Source organism: Elgaria multicarinata, chromosome 20, assembly GCF_023053635.1.
Source record: "Elgaria multicarinata webbii isolate HBS135686 ecotype San Diego chromosome 20, rElgMul1.1.pri, whole genome shotgun sequence".
NCBI classification, from domain to species: Eukaryota; Metazoa; Chordata; class Lepidosauria; order Squamata; family Anguidae; genus Elgaria; species Elgaria multicarinata.
The window spans coordinates 18,188,971-18,209,266 of record NC_086190.1 but is presented as its reverse complement, the minus strand read 5'-3'; the positions used below and the strand labels follow the sequence as shown (position 1 = coordinate 18,209,266).

The 20,296-nt window shown below is 52.2% G+C and overlaps 1 protein-coding gene across 1 annotated transcript in view; it reads right to left on the bottom strand.

The window, feature by feature from the left end:
- Positions 1 to 20,296, bottom strand: part of UBR4 (ubiquitin protein ligase E3 component n-recognin 4) — a 120,606-nt gene that overhangs the window by 31,251 nt on the left and 69,059 nt on the right. Inside the window, exons 66-80 of the mRNA XM_063145474.1 lie at positions 18,375 to 18,524; positions 16,556 to 16,783; positions 15,080 to 15,158; positions 13,966 to 14,193; positions 13,521 to 13,692; positions 11,610 to 11,754; positions 10,497 to 10,582; positions 8,941 to 9,028; positions 8,602 to 8,795; positions 7,322 to 7,561; positions 5,854 to 5,992; positions 4,487 to 4,612; positions 3,128 to 3,259; positions 1,802 to 2,145; positions 399 to 489 (exon numbers count right to left, since the gene is read on the bottom strand). Of these exons, the coding sequence (XP_063001544.1) occupies positions 399 to 489; positions 1,802 to 2,145; positions 3,128 to 3,259; positions 4,487 to 4,612; positions 5,854 to 5,992; positions 7,322 to 7,561; positions 8,602 to 8,795; positions 8,941 to 9,028; positions 10,497 to 10,582; positions 11,610 to 11,754; positions 13,521 to 13,692; positions 13,966 to 14,193; positions 15,080 to 15,158; positions 16,556 to 16,783; positions 18,375 to 18,524 (2,442 nt within the window). The remainder of the gene's footprint in view (positions 1 to 398; positions 490 to 1,801; positions 2,146 to 3,127; positions 3,260 to 4,486; positions 4,613 to 5,853; positions 5,993 to 7,321; positions 7,562 to 8,601; positions 8,796 to 8,940; positions 9,029 to 10,496; positions 10,583 to 11,609; positions 11,755 to 13,520; positions 13,693 to 13,965; positions 14,194 to 15,079; positions 15,159 to 16,555; positions 16,784 to 18,374; positions 18,525 to 20,296) is intronic.

The window sequence follows — 20,296 nt, the reverse complement described above, 5'->3', positions numbered from 1 at the left end:
GCAAACTTTTAGGTTGGCGCTAATAAAGCTCATCCTGCCAGGACGTGTGTTTCGTGAGACCGATCCAACCAAGGATGATTAGAAGGGGAGAGAATCGTGAGCAGCCAGGCCTTTTCCAGCATAATTCGGGGAGTTTGGGCTGCAGGGAAGTTCGCTTTGCCACAGAGGTTCAGCCGATGTTTCCGTAGGGTTTCCAAACGGACCCCTCGGCAGTGAAAATGACCTGACCGTAAAGCCGCTTTTAATGGACGTCGGCACACACACACACACACAGAGGAATCTTGGGGCCGTTTTGACCGAACCAGGGGTTGAAATCACTCCCTGTCTGCAAAGGAACCAAAGCGGCCAGGGAGGAAAGAACAGACCGTGAGAACGCACAGCGCCAACCCTCCTCTCACCAGGTCAGGATTCGCCCAGTGCCCCTTCAGAGCCGCGGAGACCTTGCTGATGATGAGGTCGTTCATCTGCTGGGTGGCTTCCGGGTTGTCTCTGGTTTCCAGACGGAGGATTAAAAAGAAAAAGAAGGAACCGCAGCGTTAAAAGCTCCGTGGCGAGCCGTTCCCTTCAACGCGGAGATAACGCAGCGTTTCCTCGTTTCAGTCTGGCTCATGCAAAATTCACAAGACGTCTGCTCAGCAGCCGGGGCTTCCGCCATGGAAGACGACCTTCCCATCCCTTCCCTGTTCAAACAGCCCGAATGCCTTGGCCAGGCAGGCAGGCAGCGAGGAAGGGAGCAGACGGGATCTGGCAGGGTTGCCTTGCGGCTGCATTTCTTCAATGTGAGTGACTTGGTGTGGGTTGGCTTTGAAAGAAAGGCGCACGCTGCTCTGGACGCCTGCACGTACCAAGGCGCTTTTAAGTCCTTGCCTTAAAAGCACGGACATTTTCAAATTCCGCACCATGAAACAATGAGATTATTTTAAGTCGGTCGAATGCGGTCGTTCTAAATCAATTTAAAATCACAGGTGGAAAGCCTCAGCCCGGGGTACCCAATCCAGCCTACCAAACCTGGGCCCCCCAGATGGTCCCGCCCCCTGGCTCCTCCCCTTCTCCCCCCCCAACCACTGATCACCTGATCTTTTCATGGCTTTCGTGCAGATTTTCCCCATTCTAAAAGTTTGAAATGCCCAGAGCTTCAATCTACAAGGGGCTGGAATTTCTTTTACATATATTCTATTCTTGCATTTTTGCTCATGTCCCCTTGCCTCTGGCTCCTCCCACCAACGCAACGCAGCTCCTGAGAGCTTCTCCGAAATTGAATTTGGCTTTCAGGATGCGGGAGGCTCCCTGTCACAGAATCAAACTGATTGTGAAGTTGCAGACCTACGCCACATCTTTTTTTAAAAAAACCAATCATTTAAAAGCCCCAAGCTATTCGCAGGGAGTAGAAACACAGCTCCGTCAAAAGCAAACACCCCAGGATTTTGTAAAATCCATTCCGCCGGCATTTCGCAGATTGGGAGGTACCTTCCGTTCCATCAGCCGCTCATGGGCGGAATCAGATTTTTTCCCAAATTCCCAAATTCATTCAAATTCACAAATCCTCCCAAACGCACGTTTTCATGCTTTAGCGTATAAAGAAAACGTGCGTTTTCGGCCGGTGCTTTCTCGTTTAACGTATTTTTCTACAAATAAATGTGCACTAAATTCCGAAAAGTTAAAAAACAAACGGTCCCCAAGTCTGTGGAAACCGGCCGACTTGGGGAAACCTGGCCTGCAGCAAAATCCGTGGTTTGGCTTCACCTGAACTCGTCTACCGTGGTGGATTTCCCCGCCCTGTCTCGCAGAGCTGCGCGGTTACCTGGTGAGCAGGCACATGAGCTGGCGGACCTCCTCCCGCATGGTGGCCGCGCCCCGGCGCAGGTTGTAATCGAACAGCTCTCGGATGAGGCCCTGGGAGACGAGGATGTGGCGGATGGCGGCGTTGGTGGCCAGGGCGCGGAGCAGGGTGATGCAGTGCTCGGTGACGGCCGAGGCACACCCGTAGCACTTGGTGGAAGAGGTGTGGCCGCAGCCCAGGACGGAGAGGGCGCGGTACTGGCTGGCGGTGAAGGTGGGCTGCACGGCGGAGCGCGAGGACTTGCTCGCCGCTTCCCGCTGCTGAAGGTCGTATTCCAGGAGCTCCTTCCGGGAGGCAAAGACTTTCTGCGGAGGGTCGAGAGAAGGGGAGGCCTGAGCACGGCTAGAGAGAACCGCCCTCTTTGGTCAGGGCCTCTGGGCAGGTCGATACGCAAGCACCGACACGCGTTCCTTGAATCGCAAAGGTTTCCCCAGTCAAGTTTGCGAGAGGATGGACTTGTGGGAGGAGGAGGAGGAGGAGGAGGAGGAGGAGAAAAAGAAGAAGAAGAAGAAGCAGACCAAGCAGAAGAAGATCCCTCCTGGTGGCTACACTCAGTCACAGCAGCTGCATCTTGGAAACATCACTGAGAGTGCAAACTTATGCATGTTTATATGGCGGGGGGAATCCTACAACTCCCAGCATTCTCCAGCTAACATGTGAGCTGCTTTGGGCCCAAAGGGCGGGGTTTAGAGGCTGTATCTCAACAAAGAAAGAAAGAAAGAAACCCCCATCGGTCCTAGCCAGCCTGGACAAGGGTGAGAGGAGTCATGGGCCAAAACAGCTGGCCCGGTAGCCACTTCTGAGATGGAAATGTCCCTTCAGGAAGGCATGACTTTTGAGAGAAGACGCAATGGGTGGGAAAGCATGACGCTCCCTTTCTCTAATCCACACTGCTCCCTCCGGAAGCTCCCCTGCAGCGGTGTGCGGATGTGCGTTGAAAAAGACAAGCCTGTTTATAGCAGCTACTTTTGCCCTCATTGTACTCTTGAGGTATCGTTTTCCCCAAGCTGGAAAGCAAACCGGGAAATACCTTACAGAAGGAGTATCCTCCCTAAGTTTTCAAGGACAGCGGCCTTTCCTCCCACGCTGACCGCTGTCGCTCTTCAATTCATTTAACTTCTATCCCACCGTTCCGCAAAACAAACAGGCGCTCAAGGCGGGCGAATTAAAACTGAGATTAAAGACCAGATCTTAAACTAAAGCCTAACGTAGAAACAAACGGATACGGGGGGGGGGGGGGGAAAGACACGCCAACGAAAACACCATTTGCAGCCCGGAGATCCTGACCTGGATGATCTTGGAGAGTTCGTCGAAAGAATTCTTGCAGTCACCGCAGTACTCCTGCGCCAGTTGCAGGATGTAGCGGTTGACGCTGGCAGAGGTGGAGCTGATGCCGCCGCCGCCGCCGGCGGAGTCGTCCTGAAACACCAGCGGGGAAAAGAGAAGTCAACCAACGGAAGTGAAGAGCCTCCGTGGCAAACCCTACGGGGAAAGGGGAGATGCCTGCTTAGGCTGCTTTCAGCCCTGCCTCTAGAGCAGCCTTCCTCAACCTGGGGCGCTCCAGATGTGTTGGACTACAACTCCCAGAATGCCCCAGCCAGCTGGCTGGGGCATTCTGGGAGATGCAGTCCAACACATCTGGAGCGCCCCAGGTTGAGGAAGGCTGCTCTAGAGGCAGGGAATCCGCTCAGCCTCCACCCATCAACGGAGAAAGCAAGTTCCTAGCCCTCAAGGCCGTAGAGCGTTGTATGAGAGAGTAGCCCTAATCCAAAGGAGTTTGTACAAACCCTTGTGTAGACAAACTCATTTCCAAGGCTTTTTTCACCAGTGTGGTTCACTGCCGTTTCCGCACGCCACACCCTGTATTTTCCGTATTCGCTGTTTCCTATACTGTAACGCACCCCCTGAGTCGTAAGAAAGGGTTGCAAGAAATCTTCCCCCATTTCAAACAAGAATTCACCGAACAGGACTAACCAATTTTTCTCCTCTTGTTCCAAATTACAAGGGTTTACAAGGATACTGTTTTGATAAGGATACTGTTGTTTTTAGGCTTTTAATGTTTTTAAACTTTTTATCGTAGTTCTTTAACGTTTACTGCTTTTAACTTTTGTGAACTGCGCCCAGAGAGCTTTGGCTATGGGGTGGTATATAAATGAAATAAAATAAATAAATAAATAGAGGCTTGCACGTGTGTGAGCAAGGCCTAAAGAACTCTCAGGCCGTCCTCCTGCATGGCTCTCCTTCCCCCCGGGATCACCAAATGGGCGGCAAAGTGCAGAGACACACACACACACACACCCAGCAGAGGGAAATAGCGTTAAAAGATCGCAACCCCACCAACTCTCAGGATCGCTCGGACAGGGAGGGAAGTCACGACAGCGGCACTGACCCAGTCCTGCGGCCTGGGTCAGATGTCCCTACATCCAGCCCCCCCCCCCCCCCGGACTGGTAGAACTGGGATTGCATCACCGGCTCCTGCGTTTCCCCACACTGATTTGCATGTCAATTCTCTTCTGGTTCACCGCCCAGCCGTCGCTCGCCACTGTTCGAACACACCGCTCTCTAGCGTGTGGCCGGCGAGAGATCCAAGCCTCCCAGCTGCTCGTAAAAACGGGCTTCTTTATTTATCTAACCGCCTCCCGGTACCTGGGGCTTCTCGGGCGCCGCCTCGTTCACTTTGCACAGGAGGTTCTCCAGCTGAGGCCTGTGGCCCATGAGCTGGTGGTAGACTCGGTCGGCCTTGTCCAGGAGGGTGTTGATGTTGGTCACCGCCTGCAAGCACAGAACGCGGCGTGACTTCAGGCGGCATTTCCTGAACAAGCGTTTAGGCCTCTTTCGCACGAACGGAAAGGGAGGAGGGGAAAGCGCTCATGAACGGGGCACGATCAGGCTGCAGGGAGGGGGCTCACACAGTTAATTACGCCCCCGAGCAAAATAACCCCCTGCAAACAGCCAGCGTATGTAGTAGTTCGTGTTCTGAAGTCTTCTCCCATGTAGGGTGTGGGACATGAAAAAAAGGATGGTGCTAGAAGACCTGTTTTCCTTTCCGCCTGTCTCGGCTCTTAAGAGATTTTAAGGGGGCTTCTCTCCCTCCTTTCCTTTCCTTTCCTTTCCTCTCTCCCTCCTAGGAGGGTCGGACTTCGCTCTAGTCTCACATTCCTGCCTTAATTAGTATGTAAAAGGTGTTACAACGACCCTCTTCCCTCTAAAGACAGGGTGGGCAGCAGAGGAAGCGACCGGCAGATGAGGTTTTGACGCTGCCGGCACATTCAAGCCTCCTTCAGTTTGCTACAATCCCAAACCCGGAGTTTGAGGGGCTCCGTCCCCACTGGGATGTTGTCGAGCGTAAAGCCCTAGCAAAACCGAGCGCAATGGGAGAGCCGGCGTGGCGCAGCAGTGAGAGTGTCGGACTGGGGGTCGGGAGATCGCGGTTCTAGTCCCCACTCGGCTTTGAAGCTTATTGGGGACTTTGGGGCCAGTCGCTGACTCTCAGCCTAGCCTACTTCACAGGGTTGTTGTGAGGGTTAAATGAAGAGGAGGAGGAGGAGGAGGAGGATCACGGAGCTCTTTGGAGAAAAGGCGGAATAGAAATGTAACAAATACATAAAACAAAATAAAACAGGCAAATAGCAGGTCAGGGAGAAGGGAACTAGCCTGGCTTTCCCCTGTAGGTCCGGCCCTCCCATGAACAAGACGGAGACCTTTGTCTCAGGTGCTGGATTGGGACAGGGGGCTCTGACCGTCTGCCGCAGCTCCTTGGGTCATGGCCCTGCTGCTGCTGCTGCTGCTTTTGCAAGAGACAGGGCCCCCAGTCTGCATCCCCTCCTGCCCTGCCCGAGACTGCTGGGTGCAGCGAAAAAGCGCAGCTGCCAGTTTAATCGAGATGGGGCAGGAGGAAGGGAAGGGGCGTTGTTCAACTTCCGGAGGCTCAGGGAAAGCCGGAGTAATGCCACGGGACCGACCGCCCTCCCGCCAGCCCCAAAGGGACGCCTCGCCCTGCTGCAGGGCCTGACCTTCTTCCTGTCCTCCTCGTTCTCGATGGGATCCACGGCGCAGCAGGGCTTGGCGTACAGCATGAAGTCAAAGCGGGCGTATTTGCAGAAGCCGCAGGCGTTGCAGAGGAAGGGGTCCTTCTCGTCGTAATTGATCGACCTGGGAAGCGAAGCCAGAGAGCCAAGTCAGCGCGTGTATGGGGGTGTGAGTGATTCTCAGACCTCAGGCCTTCCATCTTCAGCCTCGATCGGGGAGGGGAAGCCTGCAGGCCTGTGGGGTCAACTTGTGTGTTGGAGTAGAACCCTGAGATCCGCTGGCTGGAGCCCTCAGAGACACACTTCAGAAGTAAAGGGCAGAGTGCCTCGGAGCTCCGTCCGAGCGAGCACCGGGGGGGGGGGGGTGACCCCCGTTTTGAGCCTCAGGAGCGGCGGGTCCCGTTCATGCCCGGGCAGCATAAGATACTGTCCTGCGGTTTTTACATCTTCCGTTGTGAACCACCCAGACAGCTTTGGTTATTGGGCTGTAAAGAAATGTAGCACTCCTATTATTCATGCAACGTGAGACCAGGATACCTAGCAGGCCACCTGCCTCTCCTTCTCTCTCTCTCTCTCTACTCAGCAGACCTTTAAGAACTGCAGAGGAGGCCTTGCTGGTCATTCCACAACCCACAGAACGTGGTCCTGTAAGATCTTGCATTAATAGAAGTTTAGCTTCCAAATCCCGTGAGGTTCTGGTTCCTCTCTATTCGGCCCTGGTTAGGCCTCATCTAGAGTATTGCGTCCAGTTCTGGGCTCCATAATTCAAGAAGGACGCAGACAAGCTGGAGCGTGTTCAGAGGAGGGCAACCAGGGTGATCAGGGGTCTGGAAACAAAGCCCTAGGAAGAGAGACTGAAAGAACTGGGCAGGTTTAGCCTGGAGAAGAGGAGATTGAGGGGAGACATGAAAGCACTCTTCAAATACTTAAAAGCTTGTCACACAGAGGAGGGCCAGGATCTCTTCTCGATCCTCCCAGAGTGCAGGACACGGAATAACGGGCTCAAGTTAAAGGAAGCCAGCTGGACATCAGGAAAAACTTCCTGACTGTTAGAGTAGTACGGCAATGGAATCAGCTACCTAGGGAGGTTGTGGGCTCTCCCACACTAGAAGCCTTCCAGAGGCAGCTGGACAACCATCAGTCAGGGATGCTTTAGGATGGATTCCTGCATTGAGCAGGGGGTTGGACTTGATGACCTTGTAGGCCCCTTCCAACTCTGCTATTCTATGATTCTATGATCTCAGGAGCAGGGGGCACTCTCTGCCCACCACATAGTTCGGGAGGCAGAAGACACAGAACGTTTTGAACGCCTCCTGGAAACACAGGCTCTCTCTCGCTTGTCACCCATCCTAATTAATCTGTTTTATTGCTTTTGCGCTGCTTTTATGGTTACTGCGGCCGAAATTGTTCTCAGTAGCGTATCTGAAGCCGCGGCATTTAATAGTGTTTCCACCTGCACTTGTGGCACTGGTAGACATTTTCGCCACAGTTGCCGCAGACTCCGGGGTTGGCCGGGACGGAGGCGCTGCACCGCGGGCACTGCAAGGTCTCCGTGGAGGCCTGGTAGTTCTCGTAGAAGTCCGCAAACTCGATCATCAGGTTGGAAGCGACGATGGGCAACGGAAGATCAATCTTCACCTCTGTCTGGCCCGGGGTGAGCTGCACCTTCTTGGCTTTATGCCAACGGGCCGGTCTGAAGAAACACGGGAAGAGAGCAGTGGAGGCGAGAGGAAGGAGGAAATCATTCCAAAGCAGACCAAGATAACGTCGGTTCGCATCCCCCCGCCCCGCCCCCAACGCCAAAGCCAAGTGCTGTTCCCTGGGTTGTAAATCTCCTTTTAACAGGATGAATGGAGACCAGCTCTTGAGATTCATTCCTTCTGCTTTCTGTATTGGCCCGATAGGGAGCCAGAAATACATTTTAAGCCCTGATCCCCTCCACAGCAAGGCTGCTCAGGATTAAAGAGCTGTCGATGCCTCATGCGAAGAAAACCATATATTAAAAAATTAATTCTACTTATATCTATTTCTCCCCCTTCTCTTAGGATTTTAATAACTTTTCCTTATTTGCAAAGGCTGTTTTGCAAGGGGTAACGGGAGATAGAACAAGAATGTTTCTCAGGACGTTCCGCTTTTCCCTCTGGTTTGAGGAGTGGATGGGAAAACCAGGACGCTCGCCTCGGGACGTATCCATACACAGCTGTATCGGGACATTTTGCCCATGACTGTCTCTTTCTGCTGGAGATTCTCCAGGGTCTTGGAGGGAGGCTTCCCCCAGCCCTGCGATCCAAGATCCCTTCAGCAGGAGACGCCGGAGATTGTAACCTGGGACGTTCTCCGCACGGGGCACGTGCTACGCCCCCCGCTCCCTCGCTGCTGCCGCCTTTCTATCTGCGTATCAAGGTGCCTTTATAAAGCATTGATCCGTTGCTAGCCATCTAGGCTGGAGGTCCCCCAGATAGCCACGCCCCTTTCCCCGACCACCAATCACCAGGCCGCTTCCCTGCTTTCGGTGCAGTTCATGTCTCCCGTTCGGAAAGGCTGAAACGCCTCCCCCGAGGCTTCGTTTCCGGCAGTAAGGACTCTAAGCTCAACTGTGCTGGCGTTTTCACCCCGCCGCTTTTGGCTGCGGCTCCGCCCACCGCTGGAACCCGGCCCCCTGAAAGCTTTCCGAAACGGAACCCGGTTCGAGAGCCCTGATCGACAACCGGGAGGAACCAGGGCGCCCCTTACTTGTTCTTCAGCTCCACGATGGCCTGCACCGTCCGGTTGTTGTAGTAGAGGTTGATGGTCCGGACCATCTTGGTGCGCTTCAGGTCGCCGATCTTCACAGTCACTTTGCTGATGGTGTGGCTGCCAATCAGCTTCACCACCTGCTGGGTGGTGGTGTAGCGGGTGTCGACTTTGATGGAGGAGAGCTTGATGTACTGCGGAGAAGGAGGAGGAGGAGGAGGAGGAGGAGAGGAATGAATCGCCCGAGCCAAGGCAGCGGCTGCCGCGTGGGACACAGGGATCTACGCGCCAAACCCCGCCAGGCGGGAGGGAGGGGTGAGCGAGCCGCGAGCCACTTACGCAGAACGGCACTTCCGGGTTGTTGCAAACGAGGCAGGGGTCGCTCTCCAAGTAGTAGCCGTCAAATTCCACCAGGCCGGAGAGGGTGCTGGAAGAGGGGTGGGAGAAAGACGCATTTGAGGAGTTTGGGGAGGGCAAAGGAAGCGCCCCCGACGGATCAGGCCGAAGATCTCTCTAGCCCAGTCTCCTGTCTCCAACGAGGAGACAGCCAGACGCCTCCAGGTAGAACCCCAAGCCAGGAATGGAGGCGACACACACACAAAACCCCACGCGAGCACCTGGTCTTGAGAGTTTACCCTGCCTCTGCTCACGGAGGATCAACTGAAGCAAACTTCTCCCAGCCTGGTGCCCAACAGACGTTTTGGACTACAACTCCCAACCGTCCAAACCACGACGACCAACGGTCAGGGGTGATAGGAGTTGCAGTCCAAGGCACGTGTTTTGGGAAGGCTGCCTTTTAGCGATCGCAGCCAACAGCCCTGACATCGACACATTGAAAAGAGAGAAAAAAGAAGGAGAAGCAAAGCCATCTACGGCTCTTGCAAAAGGCAGGCTTTAAGAAGAGCCAGGTGGCGGAGCTGGAAACATTCAAGGATATACGGGTGGCTACGACTGAGCCACCCGTATATCCAGCAGAGAGAAAGTGACAGGGAGGCACTATCAGACAAAGGGTTTGCACACTGCAGTAACCAAGCCGGTAGGCAAAGAAATTCATCTCCTGATACCGGGGGCAGCACGGAGCCATCAGGGCTAGTAGACGCTAATAGCCTCACCCTCCAGGAAAGGGGACGGGACAAATTCCTAAAGGAGAAGGCCACCAATGGCCACTAGTCCTGATGGCTCTATCATGCCTCGAGACTCGGGAGGCCGTAAGCCTGTATACATCAGCTGCTGGGGAACATGGGTGGGAGGGTGCTAGATGGACAGAACAGTTTGACTGCTGACGGAGGCAGAACCAATACGACTGCGGTCTTGCAAAAAAAAAAAAATACTGAATTTGCAATTCTTAGAACAGCAATTTTCATTTCGTTGTACAGCTCCTGAGGAAGGATCCACAAGATCCAAAACGCTGAGCGTTGTACAAGTTTGGTTTAAAGTTTTTAGAACATTTTTTTTCCATATTCCGAATAAGAAAAATAAAGAAGCCTCTTTCGACATTTCATAGCGCCAGAGCTAGTCGCCCCCTTTTCGCTATAGCCTTTTCGTGGTGCTTTCTTTCCCCCCTCTGTTTTCACGATGGACTAGTCCAGCCTTCCTCAACCTGGGGCGCTCCAGATGTGTTGGACTGCATCTCCCAGAATGCCCCAGCTGGGGCATTCTGGGAGTTGCAGTCCAACACATCTGGAGCGCCCCAGGTTGAGGAAGGCTGGACTAGATGGACCCTCGGTGTGATCCAGCCTCAGGGCTCGTCGGATGTTCTTACAATCGCCTGAGAAAGAGCGAGGAGCCGGCCGACAGACTCAGGGCCAGGTCGTCCCCTCTCCCAACATGCATTATGCCCCCCCCCCAAGGACCTGCGTCGCTCTGGCTGAAGGGCAGGCCGGAGAGACACTCACTTATAAATATTTGAGTTGGGGTGGTTGGTGAGGATGTGGTTTTGCATCCGGAGGATCTCAACAGCCTTCTGGGAATATTCCTTGAGCTGAAAACGAAGGTCAAAGGAAAAGAAAAGCTCACAACGGCAAACTACACGGAGCTCCCAATTCTCCGCATCCCCTCGACCGCCTGCCCGCACCCAGTTACTCCGTCACCGCAGATTCGTGCGACGAAGGTCACGCTTCCTATAACGCCTTACCTACCTCAAAACAAACCTCTTAAGTTAAGCCGGTATAGCCAATTGATTTACCACTAAATAAAATGAATGGTTAGTAGCACACCTCCCAGATGTGTTGGAGGACAACGCCCACACCACCAACGATGAGCCATGGTGGATGATGGGAGTTGCATTCCGACACAGCTGAGGGGCGCCAGGTTGGGAGAAGGGCTGATTAGGGAGGCTTGGAGGCTGGGCTGGAAGCCAAGGAAAGTGGGTTTGACTCCGCCGCTCAGTCATCTTGGGTGACTTTTGACCGGCCGTTCGCTCCGTTGGCACATGCCTCCCTCACAAGGTTGTTGTGGGGACAAAACGGAGGGGGTGACCGTGAGCCTCGAGGAGGAAGGCTTTAGCTTTTACAAAGCTAAGCCCCTGCCAAAGGAAGTGAGGCAGGTGGCTACCAGGAGGAGCAGGGCCTTCTCTGCTGTGGCACCCCGGCTGTGGAATGAGCTCCCTAAGGAGGTTCGCCTGGCACCTACATTATATGCTTTTAGACGCCGGGTGAAGACCTTTTCAGAGAACTCCGGCTATTGGGTGGTATAGAAATGCAATAAATAAATAAATAAATAAAAAATCTTCCCCCCTGCGCCCCGGTGTCATCTGTGCAGGTCACAGGTTGAAGGATACTGGATGTCCCAGTCTTTCTTTCTTTCTTTATTACATTTTTATACCCCCCAATAGCCAAAGCTCTCTGGGCGGTTCACAAGAATTAAAACCGTGAAAAGCATAAAAACAACCAACAATTTAAAAACACGAAACAGTCTTAAAATCCTACCCCCGCCCCCAAAAAAGAAAGGGAGGGGGAGGTTTCCGTGGTTCCCCCCCCCGCCCCCAAAAGGGGAACCTTTTCCTTTACCTTTTTCTCGGTCTGCTGCGTTTTCAGAGAGAAGTAACCCAGGAGATCCACAAACTGAGCAGCTTTCCGCCCGTAGGCTGGGAGCTCCGGCCAGATCGACCACATGAGATCCAGCAGCAGCTCTTGCTGGGACTTGTTGGAGTTCCTACAAGGGAAGACGAGAAACAGGAGGGGGATTAACCCAGAAAGACCCCCGTCTACTGCTAAAGGCCCTCGTCTCTGCTCTGCACCCCTCTCCCCCGGATGACTGCCGCCACCTCCGGGCAGTCCCTCGTTCACAGCTCTGCACCGGGGTCCATCTCTCCCTCCCCACTCTGATAATCCGTCATAGAATCATAGAATAGTAGAGTTGGAAGGAGCCTACAAGGCCATCCAGTCCAACCCCCTGCTCAATGCAGGAATCCACCCTAAAGCTTCCCTGACAGAGGGTTGTCCAGCTGCCTCTTGAAGGCCTCTAGTGTGGGAGAGCCCACAACCTCCCTAGGTAACTGGTTCCATTGTCGTACTGCTCATTTGTACATCCTTTTTGACCAGCTGTCATGTCGCTAACGGACCTTTTTGGTGGTGTCCCCCCCTCCCCGCTCTCTCTCTAGCGAGGCCCGCCTGGCACCAATATGATCATACTTTCGGCGCCAGGTTCAGGCTTTACTCTTTCCCCAGGCGCCTGATGGCATGCCGTGGGCAATTCCATGCGTCTGTCAAAGGATTTATGGTTGTCACCAACGTTTTAGTGTTTTTTATGGGGTTGTGGTGTTCTACTGGGAGTTGTTTTAAGCCGTTTGCAATCGCTTTACATTTGAGTGTGTGTTTTAATTTTGTTGTAAGTCGCCTTGGGGGCTTTTTCTTTTGAGAAAGGCGTCTTAAGACATTTAAATAAATTATCCGTGGTAATAGGCAGGCGATGCGACGACTCTCAGCCTGGCCTACCTCGCAGGGTTGCTGTGAGGATAAAAATCGAGAGGAGGAGGAGGGTCACGTATGCTGTCTTGGGCTCCTCGGAGGAAAAAGTGGGATATAAATGTAATCAATTACTTAATTAATCAGGAGCCACTCTTGTAATTGAAGAGTGGCTCCTGATTAATCAGGCAGCAGATTTTATTTTATTATTTATTTATTTATTTATTTATTTATTGCACTTATATACCGCTCCCATAGCCAGGGCTCTCTGGGCGGTTTACAGAAATTCTAAAATTGAGGTAAAAACAAGTATACAAAATTTAAAACTCTAAAACACACAACATACACACATAAAGCATTAAAAACCGTTAAAAAACTAAACATGTGGGTGACTAAGAGGTGCCCCCATATGCCTGGGCAAAGAGGAAAGTCTTAACCTGGCGCCGGAAAGACAGCAGCGTTGGCGCCAGGTGAGCCTCGTCAGGGAGATCATTCCACAGTCTGGGGGCCACCACCAAAAAGGCCCTGTCCCTCGTTGCCACATTCCGAGCCTCTCTCAGAGTAGGCACCCGGAGGAGGACCTTAGATGTTGAACGTAGTGACCGGGTATATTCACGTCGGGAGAGAGGCGTTCCATCGGGTATTGCGGTCCCAAGTCATGTAAAGCTTTATAGGTCAAAACCAGCACCTTGAATTGGGCTCGGAAACATACAGGCAGCCCGTGCAAGCGGACCAGAGCAGGTGTTATATGCTCGAACCTTCTGGTTCCCAAAATCAATCTTGCCGGAGCATTTTGTCCGAGCTGCAGCTTCCGAACCGTCCTCAAAGGCAGCCCTACATAGAGCGCACTGCAGTAATCTAACTAATCTAAAGGCAGCCCTACGTAGAGTGTGTTGCAGTAATCATTGCAGTGGTTTTACACGGGCCGCCCCCTACAAGACGCCGGCGTAGGTCTAGAGAAGGGGGGGCGTGAGGCCCAGAGGCCTGGGGGCGGAGCAATCCCTCGGCGCTCACCTGTAGATGTGCAGCGTCAGGCAGTGGGCCTGCCACCGGACCGACGAGGAGTTGGACTCCAGCAAGAAGCAGCGCAGGAACTGAATCAGGGTCTCCTTGTCGGCGAACTTGTTCAGCTGGTTCACCAGGGCCGTGCAGAGCTGATCTTCCTGGCTGCCTGAGGACCCTTCTCCTGGAAGACGGGCAGAGGGGGGAAGAACCCCCCGGAAGGTCAGCAAGGTGCGCCTAGCGTCAGCGGAGGTGCAGCCAGAGTGGCCGTAGCTCACACAATCCTTGCCGTCTCCAGGTAAAAAAAGGGTCTCGGGGTAACAGGGGATGGCGAAGGCCTTTCACCACCTGAGATCCTGGGGAACCACTAACAGTCTGGGCTGGGCGTCAAGGCAATCTCCCACTAGGCCAGGCCGTTCCCCCCATGCCCCGCGCCCGTCAGGGGACGGCCGCTCACCCTCTCGGTCTTTCTCCTTGTCTTCCTTCTTGCTCTTCTTGGCGGAGGACTTGCTCTGCCCGGCTGGCTGCCCAGTCCCTGTGGAGGCAGACGTGCTCGAGGATCCGGAGGAGGACGCGGCCGAGAGGACTTTGCTGCCGCACAGGGCGCAGGAGAGCAGCTGCAGGAGGACGGGCGACACGCCCTCGTCCACCAGGAAGCTGACTTGCAGCAGGAAGTAGAGAACAGCTAGAGAGGAGGAGGAGGGAGAGAGAGAGATCATCTCAACAAACCGTTCTTCCCGGCTTTCCTTCGCAAAGGTCTCTTTCGAAAGAAACCCGCAATGGCAGGGGGCCGAAAAGGGGCTCAGATCCTGTAGGCGCGGCCATTTCGTTTGGGCCGGGGACAAGTTTCTAGGCCTCATTGCCATGGAGAAAGACCTCCGATAAGGGGCAGTGCCGTTCCTCCTCGATTCTTTAGGCAACTGAGGCAGTGTATGCAGCGGCCAGCAGGCCAGTAGTTCTGCACTGATCATGCCCTCCCCCAAAACAAGAATCCTCTGCCTCTACCATTCTTTTGTGCTCCTCCCCAACTCTGGGTCCCAGCTGTCCTTCCCTGCTTCGTCCTTGGGCAAACAAAATGCCCAAGCTTCACACCGGGGGTTCAGAACGTCTTTCAGCCCCGAGGGCCGAATTCCATTCCAGAGAAGCCCTCGGGGGCCGCATTCCAGCGGTGGGCGGGACCGAGGGCAAAAGGGGCGTGGCCCAAAAAAACCCACCAGCCTATTGTAGCTGCGAGCTTGTGCCGGCAGCAACTAAGCTTTTGGAGAGAGCGTTTCAACCATTTACCCTGGGGAAAACTCAAAGCAAGAGCCAGGAATCCACAAAAAGGGCGAGGGGAAGTGGGTGGAGTCACGGGAAGGAGGCGTGGCCCAGGCACACACACACACAACCCCAGCAGGCTGAATCTGTCCCCGGAACCTGATGTTCTACAGCCCTACTTTATAAGGAACTCTAACCAAATCGCACAATTAAAACAAGGGGGGAGGTTTAATTGAGGCCTTTCGCCCCCCCACAGTTTCAGCCTCCCGTTTCGCCACTCGCTGTACCACAACCTCCCAGGGAGGCAAACTCACAGTCGTCTTTAATGCAGAACTTCTGCCAGTTCACCGTCCGCTGCGTGGCGATTTCTGCACAAGCCTTCAGGTGTTCCATCTGAAAGATGGAAGAGGGTTAGGAGCGGGAGTGAGCGAGAAAGAGAGAGAAAGAGAGAGACCTTCCCATTTGTGGGAATCGACTGGGAAAGTGAGTTTGAATACAAAACACTTTAAATCATGGGTTCTCAACAAGGGGGGAATTTTAGGGTTCTGGGGGGGAATTGGGACCACTATTCAGCAAAGTATGATTTATTTATTTATTTATTACATTTCTATACCGCCCAATAGCCGGAGCTCTCTGGGCGGTTCACAAAAATTAAAAACGTTCAAAGTATAAAACAACAGTATAAAACCATAATATAAAATACCATATAAAAGCTCAACCAGATAAAAACAGCAGCAATGCAAAATTACAAATTTGAAACACTGAGTTAAAATTTATTTATAGATTGTTAAAATGTTGGGAGAATAAAAAGGTCTTCACCTGGCGTCTAAAAGCATATAATGTAGGACATAATATGATGTCCTGTAGATGATGTCTCCCTACACATGTTATTAAAAACGTTCGTTGAAGTATGCCTCAGTAACTTCAGTAAAGTTTAATCTGTTAAGTAATTAGTTCTGAATATTAAAAAAACTAATTTTATTCACGTTTTAAATTAAAAGCTATCAACATTTTCTATTGCTATTAATTTTGTAAAACTCTACTATAAAAATAATCCAAATAAATGCATATGTACTAATATAGAAAACAATTAAAGACTTTCAATATTATATGTATATTATTTGGAATGCACCTTTTGAGTTAGACTATCTTGGGAAGGGGTGGGATTATATTCTGAACAATGGTGAAAGCGGGGAATGGAGCAAAAAAGGTTGAGAACCACTGTTTAAAGTTTAAATAAAGAAATCGTAATTGGAATGTCGTCATTTTGTGGGAGGAGGGGGAAAGGACCCCTGTCAAGATTGATGAATGAATGCATTTTGGCTTGCTTGATCGTTTAAACATTTCGACCTTTTTTTCTCAAAATGTCGGAGATAGCGAACGTTGCATCGGATCAAACGAGGTTGGCGGACGTGGAGTTGCCCTCCTGTTCCTTCCCGCGGCAGCCCCTCCAGCCCTCAGGAAATGCCACACAGGGAGCTAGGAGACCCCACTCAATGGAGGGACCTGTGGCGTGGGGAGGGAAGGGGGTCCCCCAAAATTAGGGGGAGGGGTCTTCTGCCAGCGGTTCCCTTCCCTCGTGAAGAAGGGAGGTCCTGGATCCGACCTTATGATGGTACTCAAAACAGCAGAGCTGAACAGCTCACCCAGTGTTCCCCAACCTGGACTACAACTCCCATCATTCACAGCCTCGTTGGGAGCTACTGTCTAACACCTCCAAGTTGGGGGGAAAGGCTCACAGTAGGGGAAAGAGCCACCCCTCCGCTGCCCCCCCCCGCGCCCCTGCTTACCAGATTGATGAGCGTGTCATACTGCAGGGCTGACCCTGAGCTGGCCGTGACCACGCTGGCCCGCAGGAAGATGCCTTGTTCCTCCAGGAGCTTTTTGATCCCCCGGATGTGGGAGTCCAGGGTGTGCAGGTCCCGCAGCTGGCGGTACTTCTCCTTGGAGCCGCAGATGAAGAGCAGGAGTTTGCGGACTTGACGGCGAACGAAGGGGGTCTGTTGGATCATCAGGTACTAGGAGGGGCAGGGAGAGAGAGAGAGAGAGAGAGAGAGAGAGAGAGAGAAAATGCATGAATTTCAAGCTTGTAAAGGGGGGGGGGGGGGAAAGAGCCGTATAGAAGATTCAGAAGACTCTTCTGCATCGGTGTGACTCCAAGCTCCCCTTCCAAATTACTCCAAGCCACAATAGAAGTCTTTTGAGCTGCAATTTACTCGGACACAATGAGAAAAAAGCGAGGGCTGTTGAGGATCTGCGTGGGCCCGGTTCCTGTACGATTACACAGCCTGTTCTCTCTCCCGGACACGCCCACCACCACCCGTTTCTTCTATCCCGTTTTCCCCTCTCAAAAGAAGCCCTATGTGGCTAACATCATACAGAATACAATACCATCAAATGCATTATCAAAGGACAACAATTACCCAACGATTTTTTAAAAAAAGAAATGCTACCATAAACCCACAAGCAAACTTTCAATTCAGAACTTGAAACATCAGGACAGTTAATCAATATAACTTTCAGAAATACATTGAACAAACAAGGGGATGATACAATGCCAGCCACATTTTAGACGAAGGAAGGAAAGATGAAATACAACCCATGTTTTAAAACAAAAATACAGAACTGTAACGCACTCCAGCAGCCGCTAAAGCAAACTATTTTGATGTACCATTAAAAAAGAGCACAAACAGCAAAGCGCTGACCTTAGCCAAAAACAGACGACTAAAAGAAAAGAACTTAAGGATATACGTATGAATTAAAATTTAATACAAATGAAATTAAATGATTACTACTTTCAAAGAACACTCTTAAACCTTTACAAATAAGGAAATAAAATAAAAACAGTGCTCAGGCACTTTTATTTTATTACTTTATTTGTAAAGGTATAAGGGTGTTCTTTGAAAGTATTATTAAATTTTAAATTTTAATTCTTTTCTTTTAATTGACTGTTAAAAAAAGACACACACACACACACTTCTGCACACAACAAAGGTGAATGACGTTCAGTGAAGCCAAGAGAGGATTCTGTCAGGGTGACCTGCTGTCTCCATAGAGATTTAAAGATGACGATGATGATGATGATACTACAGTGACCTGAGGAGGGAGGGATCTTTCAGCTCGCCCTGTGGTGCTCTACAGCGCCACCACAGCAGATGGCCAGAGGTGGTATTGCAACCTCTGGCCAAGCAGGGATCAGGTGAATTCATGTGATTCTGTTTGGTCCTAGGGAACGTCAGAAGAGACCAAGAGTCCGTCTACTTGAGTATTCTCTTATCTATTTATTTATTGCATTTATATACCGCTCCATAGCCGAAGCTCTCTGGGCGGTTCTTTCACACAGCGGCCAACCCAATGCCCCTAGGAAACCCCATAAGCAGCACTTCTGTCTCAGCAACTCATTCCTCAGATATATATTCAACTGTTCTCGGAGCATCCGCCCTGATTTGTCTGTCTGTTTCTAGACCGCTGGCTCCGACACAAACTCTCTGAACCCCGAATTAGGCGGAAACACCTCTTGGTAGGAGCAGGAAAAGCAGCCTGCAGCGGGGAGGCCCTTTTGACAGGCGGACTCAGGACTGCCTGCCTCCTGTGCAGACATTCACCCACCTCCGACAGGAAGTAGAACCAGGAATGGTCGAAGACCGGCGGGGGGATGCGGGAGTTGGTGTCGGCGATCTTCTTGATCTGGTAGGGAAGCCGTAGCACCATCTCCGTCAAGAGCTGGGTGTAAGCCTCGAAGACGTCTGCAGCGTGGCCCTGGAGGGGAGGAAACGCAAGAGCCCGAGGTGTGAACTTAGGGAAGCTACCCAACACTTTGGGAGGGCCGGGGCTCACTGGTAGAGCGCCAGTTTTGCATACAGAAGGGTTTTGATCCCGGGCAACGCCAGGAAGGACTGGAAAAACTGCCTGCAAGCCTTTTGTGAACCGCCCAGAGAGCTTCGGCTACTGGGCAGTACAAAAATGTAATAAATAAATAAATAAATAAGCCTGAAGAGCCACTGTCGGATCACTCAGAGCTAGAAACTTTAAAATATAAAACCAAACACTGAGATTTGCCCTTCTGTCATCACCTCTAAATGCTCTCTCTCCTGCATCAGAAGAGCCCTGATGCTGGATCAGACCCAGGGTCCATCTAGTCCAGCAGTCTGTTCACAGAGCGGCCAACCAGCTGTCGACCGGGGATGGACAAGCAGGACATGGTGCAAGAGCCCCCTCCCACCCATGTTCCCCAGCAACTGGGGCACACAGGCTTACTGCCTCGGATACTGGAGCTGGCACACAATCATCAGGGCTAGTAGCCATGGATAGCCTTCTCCTCCAGGAATTTATCCAACCCCCTTTTAAAGCCATCCAAATGGGTGGCCATCACTACATCCTGTGGTAGTGAGTTCCATAATTTAACCATGCACTGTGACGGACCCACTCTGGAATGGCAATCCTTTTGAGAAGAGCGAGAACGTCTCAAATAACCAAAGAGGAGGGGGGAGGAGTACGTCTATTTCTGGGTAGCGGGGGGGGGGGGAGCATATCCCGCCCATCTTCTCTCACCAGGTACAGCGTCAGTGGTTAGGTGCAGGAAACAATACCAGAAAATGCAAGATCAGCAAAGATTCCCATTCCAGAGCGGTTCCGTCATTCATTATCGTTATCCTTTTGTATTTTACAGACGACGTCCAACTAAAATGCTCTAACTTGGGAGCAATGTGGTTAATAAACTGGGTTATTTCCCCGTAGTTAAAAAGAAAAGAACCACGTCACATCCTCACCGATCCTTTACACAGCCTCTTCCCGCAGCTACGGAGGGGGAGAAAGACGCAAGCAAAAGCCCAAACCCTTGACTGACAGGAGTAATGTGAAAACAGCAGGCCCCTCCAAGAGAAGGGAATAAAAGGCAGAGCTTAATACCGCAATCTCCACCACAGGCCTGGTGAATTTTAGCAGGTTCTATTCTTCCGGCAAAGTACACCCTAATGTTTAATTCGGCTTATTCCTATTGTAGTGCGCCGGGGCAGCAAATAAAACGCTGCTCCACGAGGCGTGGAGGATAAAGGAGGCGCCACAGTGGCTGAAGCAGCTTAGGAATTAAGCCAGCAAATCCATCTCCGCCAGAAACCGCACGGGGGGCGGGGGGGGCCCCGCCTGTCAGCCACTTGCGAGGCATCGGCCACCTGAAGCGTGTCCGAAGGAGTGCGCCATCGCTGAAGTCCGGGCCCTGCCCACTCCGACGGAGACGCTAGGGAAGGGCTGCTAATTTGGACACCGTTCCTTTTGCCGCCGACCTGCCTGTCCTCTTTGTGCCAACGACAGCTCTCTGCTGCCTTACCTAGGACAGAACAGGTCGGACTCCACGCAAAAAGAATAAAACGGGCTCAAATAGGGCACCATATTCGGAAACGCAGGAGAGCGAAGCAGGAAATGCACCACCGAAGGAGAAGCGACCAAGAAGTTTGAGGCTATGTGCTCGGGACTCAATGGGGACAAAGGTTCTCCCATCACAGGTATTTGCTTAGCGTCGCAAAGCTAGGGAG